General features: G+C 46.7%; 1 protein-coding gene across 1 annotated transcript in view; it reads left to right on the top strand.

Moving 5' to 3' along the window:
• The window catches only part of ttn.2 (titin, tandem duplicate 2), a 174,516-nt gene that overhangs the window by 18,675 nt on the left and 138,018 nt on the right, over window positions 1-17,823 (top strand). The window contains exons 38-43 of the mRNA XM_044053428.1: window positions 21-146; window positions 246-434; window positions 657-1,037; window positions 1,682-1,732; window positions 13,034-16,852; window positions 17,529-17,807. Coding sequence (XP_043909363.1) covers window positions 21-146; window positions 246-434; window positions 657-1,037; window positions 1,682-1,732; window positions 13,034-16,852; window positions 17,529-17,807 — 4,845 coding nt within the window. The remainder of the gene's footprint in view (window positions 1-20; window positions 147-245; window positions 435-656; window positions 1,038-1,681; window positions 1,733-13,033; window positions 16,853-17,528; window positions 17,808-17,823) is intronic.

The following is a 17,823-nucleotide window of genomic DNA, read 5'->3' as shown; positions in this document are numbered from 1 at the left end:
TTTGTTTTTGGGTGTCGTAGTCTCAGAGGTTGTCTCTCCAGAATCTGCTGCTCCTGTTGCTCCCCCTGTTGTCATCTCACCCATCGCCAGCATCACCGTCCGTGAGGGAGAACCGGCTCGCTTCTTGTGCAGAGTCCGTGGAGATGGTAAGAAAATGAAGGACTTGAGATAACCTGAAGGACGATTGGAGAAGTCCTTGCTAATGTTGTCAACTCCACCATTAACCTCCTCTGTCCTCGATCCAGACGTGAAGATCAGCTGGTTCCACAAGGAGAGGGAGATCAAGCAGTCGGACTTCTTCAGGATGTCTCAGTTTGACGACAGCTGTCAGCTGGAGATCTCCAGAGTTTACCCAGAGGACCAGGGCGAGTACTCCTGCGTGGCCACAAACAGCGCTGGCACCGCGTCCTGCTCTGCCACGCTCTCACTGGACGGTAAGTGTTTCACCTTTGTGTGGTTTGTGTACAGGTAGACGGGGTTTCACTGTGTCCATGTGGTGGTTGTTTATCTTCTCTAAGCGAATGTGTTACGTCTTTGTGGTTGTTTTGTGTCTCTTTGTGGTGATTCAGCATCTTTGTGTCCTCGTCTCATGTCTTGTGTGCGAGTGTAAACAACAAACATGAGACAAATGTGTCAACACAGACGCTTCATTTCAGGTCAAACACAAACTGCGGAGCGTCCTGCTGAGACACATGTCTCCACCAGCCTCACCAGTCTTAAGAAGCCTTCCATTGGCCAAAAGCCAGTATTCATCCAGCCAATCACAAGCTGCACGGTGTCGCACGGCGAGGTGGCTCGGTTTCACGCGTATGTGTCCGGCATGCCCAGACCGGAGATCAGCTGGTTCCATAACCGGCAGCCGGTCCAACCCACGAAGAACCTGGTGTTTCATTTTGATGAGGTGACGAACGTGGCCACGCTCATCATCGTTGACGCCTTCTCTGAGCATGCTGGGCACTACACCTGCAGGGCCGTGAATAACACCGGAGAGGCCACGTGCTCGGCCACCCTAACCATCACCACAGTCGAAGCAGAAGGTAACGACTGGATCCATCGACTGTCACCTCCTGAGATTCACTCCCTCCTCCTCCTCCTCCTCCTCCTCCTCCCTGTGCACATGAAGGGTTTTCCCACCTGTCTTTGTTCACCTAATATGAAAATGAGTAGAAACAGGAAAACATCTATGGGGACGTCCCTCAGTGTCCTCCACACCTGACTAACTCCGCTTCTCTAAGAGATGAACCTCCTCATTCCTTCTTTCTTTCATTCATTCATGAATGGTTCTTCACTCTCCACAAGAACAAACTCCTCATCACCCTCATTACCATCCGTCCTTCCTCTTTGTTGTAGCTCCTCCCTCCTGGGAACTTAAACCCCTACCTCTTAAATTCTATCATGTTTTTACTTAGTTCATACATCCGACAACTGAACCAAATCCAACCAATCCATTAACTGTATTTTTGCTAAATGCAGCAAAGTTTGTCCAGACATTTATCAATAACTAGGTACTAACCAAGGAGGAACTGGCACCAATTCAGCACCGGTTATCAAAACCTGTCCCCAACGATCGATTCAGAGAAAACTCTGATGAACTGATGAACATCGGTGTCAGTGGACGCCAAAGTTGGACCTCCTTCTGTGTGGATTTGTGTGTTGATTGTGTGTTGTCTCTCATCCACAGTGACTCACGTGACGGAGCAGATCGAGGCCAAGGTTGAGGAAGAAGTCAAAGGTAAGGTCACCTGACCTTCCTGACCTCTCATGTATCAGCAGGTTTCTGTCGCGTGGCGTTAAAGGGACAGTTTGACCAGCGTTTGTTTTCTGTGAGCGGCCAACTTTGATCCGAGCTGTGACTCAGTGAACAAACACACAAACACACACACACAGGTGTACGGGTGCATGTGTTGTGGATTATTTGGATCACAGTTGGCCTGCACACACACACACACACACACACACTTTAAATGATGTCATGATGTTGAACTGTCCCTTTTTAAAGTGATCCTTGATTTTCCACAGTTGCATGTTATCTTGACAGTCAAAGTTCTTCATCCTGCTCCACCGTGGTCCTCTTCCATGGTGTCCTCTGGTTTTTGACACTTGCGGTTTGCATCCGAGAGTTCTTTTTTCTTTGGCATGACGGTTCCTCTGATGTTTTCCCAGAAAAGTTGCAGGATGTGTATCTTTTAAAGCTCCCGGACTTGAAATGCCCTTTAAAAGATATGGAGCTTTTACTGCATCTGGAACTGATTCTTTTCCTCCTGCCAAATATTTCTTAGCCTGGCTTGCAGATAGTGGGATGTGATTCCTGTGGCTTGCGTTCTAAATAACAAACTATATTAGTTCGAATAAACGCCTTCTCACCCAATTTTACAGCTTCATTTCATTACGTTTTGGATTAGAAATTTGCTTCTGATTTGTACTTGAGCATCATTTATTTCCTCTTAAGCTTAAGGATTAGAAAGGGCGTTTATTCACCAGTCTGCAAGTCAGGTAAGGAATGTTCTCGTATGAAGCCAAAGCAATTATCTATAAAATAAACAAGCGAATGTAAGCAGCACACCTTGGAAATATGCATTTCTTTTTTAATATTAATAAAATAATTTATGTTTTGAAGAAATTTCCACAGACGAAGGATCAAAACTTCCTGCAGGTTTCTAATAAACAGAATCAAGTCTTGCGTTTATTCGAACAAATATGGTGAGTGAAACTATTTCTTATGGCATTGTGACTCCCAGCATGCATTTAATATTTCCATTAATGATTCATTCAAATTTTTCTCCCTCTTTACCACCGGAGGCAGACGTGTTCTCACAGGTTTCTCTCTTCTTGCAGAGACGTTTCATGGTGAACGCAGAGGAGTGCCATCGCACAGCAGCACTGATGTCAACGCCGGTCGACAGCTGAGAGAAGCCTTCTCTGACACCGAGGACTTCCTGGATCTCGGCCTGGTGTCGGCCAATCGCTGCTCCAGCAGAACCTCCTCCATCAGCTCGTGGACTGACAATATTAAACCTTCTTTCACTAAGAAACTCAAGTTCCAGTCAGTCCTGGAGGGGGAGCCGGTCGAGTTAAAGTGTAAATTAGTTGCATACCCCCCACCGAACATCCTGTGGTTTCATAACAACCGATCTATACCCAAAGAACGTAGACGTAAGATCTGCACTGACAGCAAAACACACATGCACACCACTAGCCTTACTATTGACTGTATCAAAGACAAAGACTCAGGCAGTTATAAGGTCATGGCGATAAACTCGGAGGGTTCTGCCGAATCCACAGCGTCACTTTTGGTGTCGCTGAGGGAAGAGCAGTCTGCAAATTACCTGGGCTGTGTTCGCCGCTCTGCCAAAGTCCACAAGAGCGTAGACAGAATGGCAGAGCAACATAAAGAGAAGAAGATCAGGGTGGAACTCAGGTGTGTAGGGTCTCCATTTGACAAGGTGTCCAAAGTCCATCACGGACGATCTCGGTCCAAGAGCTCTCTGGTGCGCACCGTGTATTTCCGCTCTGGTTCCCATTCAAAAGAGAAAGAGCCAGAGAAAGAGTCTAAATGTTTGGAAACTGCCTCTGAGCGTGCCCCGTCTCCTCCCCCCATGTTCGACCGGTCTGAGAGATTCAATGATAGATACAGTGACATCTACTGTGACCGGCGCACCGGTGCCAGGTTCAGTGACAAGTTTAGCGACAGATGCAGCGACAGGTATAGCGACAAGTTTAGTGACACTGAGAGTCTTCACAGCGAGGTAAGAGCAAAACTCACCACACTCCAGAAAGCTGTCAAACAGAAGAAGAGACTTTCTATCTCCACCATGTCATCGTCTGAGTTTGAGTTAGAATCTGTTACCAGTGAGCTGAGTTACGCAGATTATGTTGAGAGGCTCCGGGTCAAGCCCGCCTCACTGCCTGATGTCCAGCATTTCAATCGACCCTTTGATCAGGGGGAGAGTCATAGTCACAGTAAAGTCTCAAGCAGCGACTCATCTCACTCTCGTGTGAGGCATTTGTTTGAGCCTCAGTCCAGAACCAGGGCAATTCAGATCATGAGAGGTGAGTTGGTTGATACGCTGGTGTCTCATACTGAAGGGAAATCAGATGAAATGTATTCACAGACACTGGAGGATAAAAGTACTGATGGTTTTGTTGAATCTCAGGCAGATGTTGGCATGAAGATGGTCAGGGGTGACCTGAAGGAACAGACTACAAAGATAGAGGTTCAGTGCACTGAAACCAGGGAATCTGCTGACGAGCAGATGTTCAACAGACATAAGCTAGTCACATCTGCCAGGGAGAGAGTCATTGGAATAGCAGGTATGTCGGAAAACATGGCAGCAACAGGAAAAGGTGAGGCATATGAAGAGGACAGTGCAGGTGAGTCTCTGAGGGCTCGCTATGAGAAGATCCTGGAATCCGAACAGATGCAGTGTGAGGAGAAACTCCAGGCTCTGCGGTTCACGAAGTGGGAGCAACATTGTAGGACATCAGAGAAGGAGATCTTTCATCCTGAAACCGATCTGCCCATGCCGGCTGAGGCACACTACATGGAGCCTGAGGGTCACATTTACACCAAACAGAAGGTGCTTGACCCCTCATTCCATGAATCACCCAGGATGAAGGGGAGGTTAATAGATCAAAAGGTTGCAATTGAGTATCTTCCCAGATCACATAAAGTAAAAAACAGAATTGAAGAAGTGCAAAGATCTGCCTCAATGCGTCCAAAGTCAGTTGCAATGGAATTGGGATTAAATCTGGAAAGTGCAGCACCTGTTGCACTCACACAGAAATCCCCAAGAACTAAAGCAAGAGCCCAAGAAGCAGAAGTATCACCTGGAATGAAAACCAGAGCAGAGGACAGACCTGAACATTCACCCAGACGACGACATGACAGGTCTGTCAAAGACAGGGAAGCTGTGACACTGTATGACATAGCAACAGAAACCGCTGAGCCACATGAAGAGGATTATGCACAGGAGTCTTTGAGAGCTCAGTATGAGAAAGATCTAGAAGCTGAACGGTTGGAGTGTGAAGAGAAACTCCTGGCACTGCGGATCAGGAAGTGGCAGCAAGGCATGCCGATGGGAGAAGAGGAGCAATTCCACCCTGACACTGATCTCCCTACACTTTCAAAGGAACAGTACATGGATCCTAAAGGGCATGTGTACACCCAGCAGGAGGTGATAGCGAAAGAAGAAATTGCTGGAATGGAGGCCATGCCCCAGTCATTCCCTAAATCACCCAAGATGAAGGAAATTGTGATAGATAAAGAGGTTGCACAGAGATCATCTACACTAAGAGCCAGAAGTGAAGTGGAGACATCTGCATCCTCACATGAAAAGTCAGTGGCAAGAGGAGTGAGATTAGAAGTGGAAAGTACAGCACCAGGCACACTTGCACAAAAATCCCCAAGAAGTAAAGCTAGAATTGCAGAAGTGGAACTGTCCCCTGAAACAAAAGCCAAGGCAGAAGACAGACTGGAACAGTCACCAAGACCAAGACATGACAGATCTGTGAAAGACCAGTTCCCGGGTGAAGCTGTAACACCACACAGCAAAGCAACAGAAGCAACTGAACCATATGAAGTGGATTATGCAAGGGAGTCTTTGAGAGCTCAGTATGAGAAAGATCTGGAAGCTGAACGGCTGGAGTGTGAAGAGAAACTCCTGGCACTACGGATCAGGAAATGGCAGCAAGGCATGCAGATATCAGAACTCCACCCTAAAACTGATCTCCCAATGCTGTCAAAGGAACAGGACATGGAGCCTAAAGAGCATATGTACACCCAGCAGGAGGTGATGGAGGAAAGAGCAACTGCAGGCCATGCCATGCCAACGCCTAAGCCAGCTACAGTACAAGCTCAAGTAGAACAGGATGAAACCGGTCCACCTATTCCTAAAGCCAGAACAAAAGCCCAACAAGCAGAACTGCAAACAGAGTTATCAGTCATACCGGCTCAAAAATCACCCAAAATAAAAGGAAAAGCTGGAGAAGTGGAAAGTGAATCAATGTTTAGAGCAAAAGCCAGACCAGAAAAGATGTTGTTTGAGAAGACAAGTGAAGAGCGTGAGCTCACGCTATCCAGGGAGAACATCTCTGAACTGAAGAATGAGAGTGAGAGGTTTGTCAATGAAGAGGAGGCCTTGGCTCAGCGGATAATGAAATGGCAACAGGGTGTTCTGATGGAACAAGAACAAGGTGTAAAACTAGATTCTGACTGGGTGGAGGGTTACTCACCATTCCAGGCAAAGGGGACCACTGAGGTCAGGAAAAATGTGGCAGAGGCTTCTGCTTCACAATCAAGTCCACAACGTGATGTGGTCCGCAGCAAAGAAACTCCCTCAGGACGAACTTCCAAAGAGAAATTCTTTTTGAGTGAGTCAGTTCCTGCTGATTTTCAAGAACAACCGAGTGACAGCCGACATTGGCCACCTGCTGGTGATCTACCCACCGAGGGGCGCGAGACCAGGTTACAAAGAGACAGTGAGTACTTTGTAAGTGAGGAGGAAGCACTGGCTCAGCGCATCTTGAAATGGCAACAGGATGCTGCTGAACAAGAGGAAGTAGCTGAACTGGAGACTGAGTGGACTTTGGACACTCAGGGCAAACCGTCTGTCTCCAGGTTGCCTTTAGACTCAATTGTCCCACCAATAAATGATAAACGACAGAAAGGTGGCAATCCTCATGGAACTGATCCCTATGACCGCCCATCTCAAATTGCAGCTTCAGCTTATGAAGCCTCACCAGCAACAAAAGTTTCACCCCCTCAACGTGCCAGTGGATATGAACTCCCTTCCCTCCCACATTCTGGTTTACCACATCATGCAGGAGTGCCTGTGGATTCAAGGACTATCCCTCCAAAAGAGAAGGAAATGGATCTGGTTCATGGATACTCTCCATCTCAACTTTCTAATTTGCCTCCTGAGAGACATAAACTTGCCTCTGCTCAGAGTGGGATCTCTCTTAATCCCTCCACGAGATGCTCACCGTGCCAGAGTCCACAGGAGTCTCTGGAAAAAGAAGCAGAGGACAGGAGGAGCAGGGAGGAGTGTGTTATGACAGTGTCCAGTAATCCTCACTTCCAGCCAGGGACAAGAGAAGAGAGGGTGGTGAGAGAGGAACGAGGAACTGTGAGAGAGAGCGGTGAGTGGAGACAACCACAGAGTTTTGAAGGTGTGAAGAGAGAAGAGAGAAGTGAAGATGTGACAAGATCAAAACAGGGAAGTGAAGTAAGAGCAGAAAGCGTTGAACCTCCAGTAGTAAAGAAGGACAGGTCAAATTTGAAAGAGGACATTGAACAAAGCAAAGAGTTGAAAACGTTAAAAGAAGCAGAGACAAAAGCAGGAGGCTCTTGTCCAGCATTTGTGACAGAAATATTTTCAGTCAAAGTAAAAATAGGCGAGATGTCCGAGTTTACATGCCATTTCAGTGGTGACCCTCTACCCACAGTCACCTGGCTTAAAGATGGCCACCCATTAGCCCATAACCCTGACTACGATATTGTCAGCAGATCTGACAAATCACAGCTCACCATCTACTATCCTACGACACACCACCAGGGCACATATGATTGTGTCATTGCTAATAAACATGGCAAAGCTATCTGCAGCGCCACCCTTGAGGTCTCAGACAAGAAGGTGTTAAGAACGACGGGTGGCGCAAAGAAGGTGGTCGTCGAAAACCTGGAGAGTCTGATGATGGAAGAGCAGATTCTGATGATGGAAAAGGAGATTCAGACATGCATGGATTCAGGGAAGGCAACATTACAGGTGCCTGAAGCTGTGGTCCACAGACGCTGCCACTCAGACGAACCTCTCAGCTCCTCACCAGTCGAAATCCGGATCACTGCTGCCACTCCTGTCCCTGAGATGATGGAGGAAAGCGGCCAGACCAAAGTTCAGGCTTACACAGAGAAAATCTCAGATGTGCCAAGTGATGAGGCAGCCTCTCAAGTGCTCAAACATAAGTTCACTTTCTCCTTCGATGTGGTCGGCGATGCTCCTCATGTCATCAGGGAGTTACAGAGTATCACCTGTCCTGAAGGCCACACTGCTTTGTTAGAGTTTGTAATTACAGGTGAAACTGCTGCAGATGTGACGTGGTTCTGTGATGATGTTTGCCTCCAAATTACAGACGGAAAATATAGAATTGAGGTAGATGATAAAGTGCACAGGCTGTATATCAACAGTGTCACATACACAGATGCCGGCATGTACAAGTGTGTTGCCAGAAATAAATTGGGCAAGGTTACAAGCATCTCTGCCGTGTCATTATCAGTTGCAGAGCCAAAGGGTGATGATGCTGCAGAGGATGATGGTTTTACTCCCTCTGGGAGAGTATGGAAGTCTCCTGTTAGCTCAGCTGAGGACATTGAGAAACCTGCTGTATTCCACAAAGCTAGCATTACAAAAGCTCCAATGAGCTCCAAAGCTCCATCGGAAGTACTGACTAAATCCCCCAAATCCCGATCTAGTGTCTCAAGGGAGCCTTTAACTATATCTGGGTGTGGTCTGCAGGCGTCTGCTGCTGTGATCAATGTTTCTCAGATGAAACAAGCTTTTGAGTCAGACTCTCCAGTTACATCAGTGGTGCCGCCCTCTCCTGGGGAGCAGAGGAAAGAAACTATCTTCCCTGAAGAGTTTATTCCCCCAGTGGCAATTTCCCTTGAACAACAGGAACCGGTCATTGCACCTAAACCTGACTCCACCCATGCTGAAGGTGGTAGTGTTGCTACAACAGTAGTAGACCCGTGGTCTCCCAAAGCCGTACCTGAACAATCTATTTCTGCAACACCCAAACCTGTCTCTTCTGTCATTGCGCAGGCCGCTTCCTCCCTGGAGGAAGAAAACATGGGTGAGATATCTGGTGATGTTGAGGAGGGAACAGTTTTACTAGAACATATTTGTGCACTTAAAGAGTTTGTAGAGGAAGTTCAGGAGTCTCCAGAATTGGTGAGGCCAAAGCCGCAGAGACCAGTTTGTCTTCCTGCACAAACAGAGGCTGGTAAAGCAGAGATAATGAGGGAGGACACTGTGCATACGTTTGACCGAACTGGCAGCTTCTTTCCTTTCCAGTCTGAAAAAGTTCCTGCAGTGAAACGCTCGGTCAGGACATCAGCTCTGTCTGAAGAAGCAGTTAAACCCAAAATAATTTTTGAACATGTCAAACCTGAGCAACAGTGTGCAGCTGCAGGGTCTCTGTCTTTTCACAAGAAAGCCAAAGTAAGTGAGAAAAGTGCTGTGGAGGGTTTGTCAGAAGTTACTGAGCGACATGTTCTCATGCCGGTAGTAAAGCATGTAGGTAAGGAGGATGAACGTATTTCAGTCCTGGAACCTTCTATTGACAAACATGCCAGCAGTGAACTGGTTTCCATCCCAGAGCCTTCTATGGACAGTGGTGTCTTCCTCAGTATGACAGACTCTCATACTGATGAAGCAGAAGAAGCAGAGGAAATGGTGGATGAGTCTCATGCACACATCTGTGGCAAAGATGAGAACATTGATGGGACAGCAGAACCCAACCCACATACTATCAAGCCTGACATGGAGAGCAGAGTGAAAGCACTCAGCCTACCTGTGATTGCTCCTGCCCAGGGACAGGACAGAAGTCGTTCAGATGGAGCGTTGGCAGCTGATCGTGGGGGAGCAGCAGCAGCAGTTGGCTCCATGGAGGAAGAGGAGGTGACCTTTGGGACTGTGTATGACTACTATAACCCTGCAACAGACTGGGGAAGACCACTGTCTCCCGAGTCTGAAATGTCCATTGAGATTGGCAGCACTGTGAGTGAAGAGATAGCCGATGTAGCTGAGAGGTTCTACACTCCAGGCTCATCGACTGAAGTCTCTCAGCCGATTGCAGAATCCATCCAGACTCCCAAGTCTCCCATGTCCTTCCATACACCCAGTTCTGATACAGTGGCTGGGTTCATGACCCCTCAGGAATATCCCGTCTCCCCTGAGGGACATAAGAGACCCTCAACAGGAGACTCTAGTGAGAGGTTCTTTTCACCACTGCAGTTCCTTAGCTCTCCTGCGGATGATGGTATTAAAATGAAGCCTCCTGGTATAAATGTTGATGAAAATCAGTTTGTCACCAGGGGCGCAGGGTCTTTAGGTCTGGCAACCCTTCAGGAGAAAGTACAGGGAATCCCTCCTGCCTTCCTCAAACCTCTCATCAAGAAAAGAGTGTTTGAAAATGAGCCACTGACATTTTATGCTGAGGTGTTTGGCCTGCCCTCACCTGAGGTCAAATGGTTCTGCAACAAAACCCTACTTATAGCAGAAGACAGGGTTAAAATGGAGAGAGATGGTGATAGCATTTCGCTAACAATACTCAACATGACTAAAGCAGACCAGGGAGAGTACATCTGTGAGGCTGTGAACTATGTGGGCGAAGCCAGAAGTGTTGCTTTAGTGGTGGTTGTATCACAGGAAGTGAGGTTCATGCCTGCCCCACCTGCGGTCACTCATCAGCACGTGATGGAGTTTGACGTGGAGAAGGACAGTTCCTCTCGTTCTCCGTCACCTCAGGAGATTCTGCTCGAAGTGGAGTTGGATGAAAATCAGCTGAAAGAATTTGAGAAACAGGTGAAGATCATCACAATTCCCGAGTACACGGCCGATAACAAGAGCATGATCATATCTCTGGACGTGTTACCGAGTATTTATGAGGAGAGTGCGGTGGACTTTGTCACCCAGGAGCACGATGATTTGAAAATAGCCTTTGAAGTCACTGAAATGCCTCCGAGGTTCATCAATCCTATCTGTGACATGGAAACTCCAGAGGGAACCACTGTCATGTTTGAGTGTTCACTGATGGGGATTCCATCTCCCATCGTGTCCTGGTTCAAAGGCGACAAAAAGATTCCTCATAATACCAAGAAATACTTGCACTCGTCTGATGGAGACAACCACTTCCTGAAGATTTGTAAAGTGTCCTCTCAGGATAGCGGAGTGTACATGTGCAGAGCAATTAATGTTGTTGGGGAGACGCTGTGTCGAGCCTCTCTGGTTGTGATAAATGCCAAGGCCTTCTCAGGTAAGACCAGAGGCAGGGAGCTGACAGCCGTGTCTCTTGGGAGTGCCAAAGTCCAGCCTCAGAAGTTTGACCTGATGGTCGGCAACACGTCGTTTGATGGCGAACAGGTTTCAGAAATTGAGCTTGAGTTTGAATTCGAGCAAGAGGTTGATGAGTCACAGCGGGCGGTCAGGCTTGTGGCCAACACTGACAACGAACTGAGCAAACAGGGAGAGAAATATGTTAGCATTAACTTTGACGTGTTTGCTGAGCCAGCAAAAGACAACAAGGTAGAGTTCAAAGGAAAGTCGTCAGATATTTGCAGCTTCCAGTTCCAGGTGACTGAGACCGCTCCGAGGTGTGTCATCCCGCTGACTGATGTCACAGCAGCGTTAGGGACGCCAGTTATCCTCCAGTGTCTGGTCAGTGGTAAACCCAACCCCACCGCTGAGTGGTACAAAGACGGAGACCCCGTCACAGACAGTCGCTGTATAATCCAGGAAAAAACCGCAGGTCATTTCAACCTACTCATCACCAACGTGACTCAGAGCGATGCTGGCGAATATAAGTGCGTGATCCAAAACATCGTGGGAGGTATCCATACCTCAGCGTTGCTAAAAGTGTTTTAGAGGCTGGTTCTTTCAAGATTAAGAGTTTTGTTTTATGATCCGTTACTCTCTGAAAAATCGGTTTGAAAAGAAATGGGCTGTTCTGTCTTGAAAAGTATGCAAAGCACCGTTTCTTTTTACAATAGCAGGGGTTTATGGGGTTTTATGAGGAGTTTGTCTCTGTCTTGGTCTTTAATTTTGTATTTGTTAGTAATTAATTCTCTAAGGATGTAGTTCTAGCGCGACTCGACTCAACAGTGATAGAACCTAGTACCTTTTTAAATTTTTAAATTTTTTTGGTAGAGAAAAAGTTTTATGTTTGTTTTTCTCTTATTTGAAAATGAAGCTGCTTTTTTCTTCTAATTCAGTAACGAGATTTTTAAGTCACGTCTTTACAATTCAAGGAGAGTCTGTTTAAGTAATGACACCAAGTGAAACTAAAACTAAAAGTAAAATGATCTTTATTAATAATTTAAATAAAGTGTATGTACAATAATTAGGCATAAATTAAAACATCACCAGCAATGAAAATTACTTTTTATTATTTCTGAAATCTTATTTTGAAGGCTTGTTCATTCAAAATGTTCAATAATATAATCAAACAATTGATTTTTAAATGTCACTTCTTTGAGAAATATCATGGATTTATTATCATGATGTTTGTGTGAGTTCAATTATTTTGTTTTCAGTTTTTCAGTTTTGTTGCTCATTGGAAAATTATTTTTAGCTTCTTAGAGAATTTTTTTTTCAGGATAACACTGTGAAACTTTTTTAAAAATCAAAGTTTTGATGTTTTGTAAATATGTGTAATTTTAGGTCATGTAAGAGTAGATTGTGTTATTAAAAAGAAAAAACTGACGTAGAAACTGATTTGTATTGTTTGTACAGTCACCATTTTGCTTTGATAGTATAATAAAAGAATGAATGATCTAGCGTCAGACGTCTGAGCTCTGTTTTTGTTTCACACCTTTGACTAAACTGTGTTGACACTTTTTTATAATGCTAATGTTTTAGAGTTTAACTGAAAGAAACAAAATTTACTTTAGAATCAAACACACGCACAAGTAACGTGGGTAAACACAACCTGCTACTACTCACCGGGGGCTAATGCGAAAGCTCTTTTTTTAGCTCTGTTTTTGGGCGGCCCATGGCCTACAGTAGTAAGGGAACTTGGCTTGTAACCAGAGGGTTGCTGGTGCTAATCCCAACAGACAATTCCATTTTCCCCATTGATTGGGTTAATTGGAAACAGCATGTTCCCCTCGTTTGTTTTTTTTTAAATCACTTAAACAACAACTCCATAACTTCCTGTTTCCTTCTTTTTGAATATCATTTCAGATCAGAAACTTTGATTCCTATGTTTTATCTTCAGTAATATCTTAGTATTTGTGTTGTGGATATTGTTTTCCTCACAGAACTTTCTAGCACCACCATCACCACTGTGGAGGAACAAGAGGAAACCTACTACACTGGTGTCCAATTACCACAGAAAACAAAAACACTTGAACTCAAACCAGAATCCAAACGTTACTCTTCCACATTAGAGAAGAAAAAAGAAAAGCCAGTTTTCCTCAGCCAGCTTTCCCCGGCAGCTGTAACCAGCGGGGAAACGGCCACGTTCACCATCAAAGTGTCCGGCTTTCCAAAGCCGACAGTTCAGTGGTCTCATAACGGGACCGTGATCAAGAGCTCGTCCATATACAGGCTGATAGAGGAGAGGGAGGAGTACTCACTAATAATCACCAAAGTCACATCTGAGTATGAGGGCGAGTACTCCTGCACTGCCACCAACAGGTTTGGACAAACCACTTGCACCACGTACCTTGAGGTGAAAAAGCCTGACATCAGCCAGGCAGAGAAATGGGTCGAGAAGATGTTTAAGGTCACAGGTCAACCTCCCACTTTCACAGTTCTGATCCAACCCGTGAGGTGCTCAGAGGGAGGAGAAGTTCATTTTAACTACAAGGCCTGTGGTGACCCAGTGCCTGATGTCAAGTGGTTTAAAGGTGCTTTTCAGATCCAGTCCAGTAGAAAATGTGTCATTACAGCCAATCCAGATGGATCTGGCTTCATCAACATTAAGAGCGTCAAACAGGAAGACGGTGGCTTGTACATGTGTAGAGCCTCCAACGTGTTTGGTGAAGCCTCTTGTAGTGCCGAGCTTGTGGTTTTTAGAGAATCAGTGTCTCACAAACAAGAGCAGCTTACAGTGACTCAGAAGAAAGGTTATAAGGTCTCAGTGACAGAACAGGCAACTGAGTCTCGTTTATACCAGGTCAGCCTCCCAGGTCAGGACAGAACCAGGTCAGATCAGATGATTTACACCATTGGTACTGAAGACCGGCAGATAATTCCCAGTGAGCAAGTGGCCTCTCTTAGAGAGCTCGATATCTCTGCTGCGACTGTTCATCGTGAGCAGCTGACCCACCAGGCAGCAGTGCTTCAGTCTCATGAGGTAGAGGAGAGGGTGTCTGTGGTTCCTACTCACCCACCACAGGTTTCAGCTGTTACTGCAAAACAGCTTCACATGGCAAAGTTTACATCATCTGTTGAAGAGAGTCAAGATTTCACAGAGCAGCACTGCGATCGCATTCAGAGCCCCGAGGTCATCGAGCTTCAGGCTGCTCAAGAAAAAAGGTCAAAGGTGATGACAGCTGTTGCCGAGGAGCTCAACCCACTCCAGACTGTTAGCACAGGACCTCTAGCTGATAGGAAGTCTGCTACAGTCAAGCCCACCTCAGAAGCCAAACACCTAGTCAGTGGGCATCAGGTGGAGTCACAACTGTCCATCCTGAAAGAGCAGTCTCAGGTCATCCCCCCACCACAGCCAGAGAAGGGTTACAAAGTTAAGGAAGGTGTTAAGATCTTATACACGGCCCAGACTGTGGAAGAACGGGTTCTTGCAGAGGGCCATACAACTGAGCTAGCAACAGCAGATTCTGCTCTTAAGTCTTCCAGTAGTAAAGAACAGCCCCGGCCTGTCTTGGCTTCACTCAGTGAGTCCAAACAGACTCTTTCCAAGGAGACTGAGTTCTCCATGCAGAGGCCTGCAGAGGAGACAGCTCATCTCTGTAAGGACAAACTCATGAAGGCAGCGCTAACAACTGAAGAAAAGCGGCTGCTGCAGGCTGAGTCCATGCAGCATCTGCCAAGTCTGTCCAGTGCCATGTCCATTCAGTCACAGGTAGAGGGTGAGCAGTTGCTGCACTTGCAGGTTATCACAGACCAGGACCTCCTTCCATCTGAGGGGAGCTTCACCTGTGAGAGACCAGAGCCAGAGCAGGCAGAAACCAGAAAGAGTCCCAATCTGCTGCACACTGTCAGTCAGGACGAGCAGAGGACAGTGGTCTGTGAGGATGCATCAGCGTTTGAGTCCAAGACCAGCACTATGGCCATTCAGCCCCAAAAACAGGCCCCCACTCTGCTGCATCTCCAGTCAACCCAGCCCATAGAGGTACTACCTAAAGAAGGTATTCTTGTAATTGAGAAGCCCAACCACCAGGTGGCAGCACAGAAACAAGAAAAGACAAGAAGACATGCGGCCACCTCAGAGGAGAGAAGGGAGCTCACGGCAAATTATCACACAGAGTTAGATTTGTCTGTGGCTGGTGTTCAGGGTCAGCTTCGAACAGAGCCCAGGCCTCAAAATGTCCTCCAGCTCTCCTACCAGCCCATGCAGCTGCCAAAGGAGACACCTGTCACCAGTGACGTCAAGCAGCAGCGGGCTTTGGTGCAAAGGGAAGATCGCTGGAATGTGATGCACGTCACCAGTGTGGCAGATAGTCAGGCCTTAGAGGAGGGTCACACTGACAGTTTGACAGCTGTCGATAAATTCACCTGTCAAATGGCCTTGGAGCCAAAACTCCCTACTGAGCCTGTTCAGATTGAGGAGAAGGAGATCTCCACAGAGAGCAGTGTCCTTCTGGACGCAGCAGAACAGGACTTTGCTGTTCAGATCCAGGAGGGCCAGTCAGTCAGACAGTCAATAGTAATGGATGAGAAGCAAGTGCTGACAGGTGAGATCTCTCAGGAGATCACCAAGTCTGAGTCTTCTAAGGTAGTTGTCACCACACAACCCAGACTGTCCCTTATGGCATCAGAGTCCAAAGACACCACACCTCTTCCTAAGGAGATGACATTTGTCGTTCAGGTCCCAAAACCATCCAGTGTGAATATACGGCGTCAGCTCAGAGATGCCCTTCAGTCTGCTGTAGCCAGTGAACAACCAGTGCTACTGGCTGATGTCATAGACAGGTTACAGGCTGTAGAAGTACAGGAAGTCAAGGTTCAAAGGGAACCCAAACGGGCCATGTTCACTTACCTTATAACAACAACAGGTGCCCCCATGGAGATCACTCTGGCTTTTGAGGGTGAATATCCACAGTCAGCTGACCTGAGGACTGAACTACAGGCAGCGTTCCACTCCATAATGTCCCAGGAAGCCCATGTTCTTACTTCAGAGCAGCCGGGCACTGTGCGGCTGGACAAACCTCAAAGGGCACAGGTCACCTCAACTAGGTCTAAACAAGTCATGTCGTCCACCATAGAGACAGTGAGTGTGGCAGAGAGTGCAGTGGATTTCACAGCTGTCAAATCTCAGGCTGCTTCACTCAAGACTGAGTCTAAAATGGCGATTGAGTGTGCTGCAGCTGAGCAGCGGCTTGTGATGCAGGAATCCAAGGCTGCAAAGATGGAACAGTTCACATCAAAACAGGTCAAAATCTCCACCGAGGCTCACGTGGCCTTTGAGCAGTCAGTGCAGGTGTCAAGGCAGGAAGTGAGATCAGTGGAGCACAAAAGCCAAATAAGAGATATAGGAGCTGCAATTCTTACCACTGAACTTCCTCCCACTCCTGCCCCCACTGAGCTAGTGGTAGATGCCAGCATTCAGAGGGAGCACAGGGAGGAGCTCTTCAAAGAGGAGATCACAGTGTCCAGGCCAGAACAGAGAGAATACCCTGAAATAATCACCTCCCTCCAAGATCTATCTATTGATGAAGATTGTGAAGTCACGTTTAGTGCCACCATTAAGTATGTGACAAAGGTTAACTGGTTTTTCAACGGGGAATTGGTGAAATCTGGCAAAGAGTTCAAGTGTTCCAAAGACCACGACACATACACACTGCTTATCACCAAAGTTGTCAAGGAGAGACATCAAGGAGAATATGTTTGTGAGGCTGAGAACGAAGTCGGCAGGACAACAACATCTTCAAGACTCACTGTGGTCCCAAGAGGTTTGACACCAGGAAAAGTCAATGTTGCCATTCATTCATTCACCCATTCACTCATTTTCCCTCAGAACAACTAATTCATCCGCTCAAACTGGTTCACTCAAAACCCTTTGTCTTCATATCAAATTATGTATCTTTTTCACTTTGGTTTGAATCTTCATTTCATAGCTCAGCATGAGCACTGGTCACTGGATGGTACTAACCCACCACGTCATCTGTGTTCCATATTATGTTACCGCCTAAAGACCAGAACCACCACAGTCATACAAATCCAGCTAAAAGCTCTGTAGATGATGAGCAACTTGCTTAAAAGGCTGTCGTGACTCTGGTCTTCAGGCAACTTTCCATGTTGACTTGGCATGTCGATAGCAACAGGTCTTCATGTGTCACGTACCTTTTGATTCTTTCTTTCTATTCCTGTGCATGCATTCAGGGCTTTACCTTGGCAATTCTTCATCTTCCTTAAATCCTTTGATCTTGCTCTCTTTTGAACAATAGCCCCATGACAATGATTTATGCTAATATCATCTTTTTTGACAACATGGGGTTAATGTTCTCACAGTTTTTCCTTGTCCACAGTCACTCCTTCATGCCTTCCACCATTTTCATTCCATTTGTCAGTTGTTGTTTGTAATCCGTTCACTGCGTTACATTTCTAACATTCTTCTTCTGGCCACAGTGCCACCTGTCTTTAGGCAGAAAATCGCACCTCTGGAGATCAACGTCGGCGACCACGCCAAGCTCGAGTGTGAGATCGAGGACGCTCCGAGCGTGACCTTCAAATGGTTCAGATCTGGCATCGAGATCAGACAGAGTGAGAAGCATCGGATCATCAGCAGCCACATCAGCTCCTCCATGGAGCTCCTGAACCCGGTCAAAGTTGACAGTGGTGAATACACCTGCAAAGCTTCCAACCAGCACGGCACTGACAGCTGCACTGCCATGCTCATTGTCACAGGTAAGACCCCAGTGGG

Source organism: Solea senegalensis, linkage group LG2 (genome assembly GCF_019176455.1).
Source record: "Solea senegalensis isolate Sse05_10M linkage group LG2, IFAPA_SoseM_1, whole genome shotgun sequence".
NCBI classification, from domain to species: Eukaryota; Metazoa; Chordata; class Actinopteri; order Pleuronectiformes; family Soleidae; genus Solea; species Solea senegalensis.
Note: the sequence above shows the minus strand (reverse complement) of the source record. Positions and strands in the feature narration are given on the sequence as shown.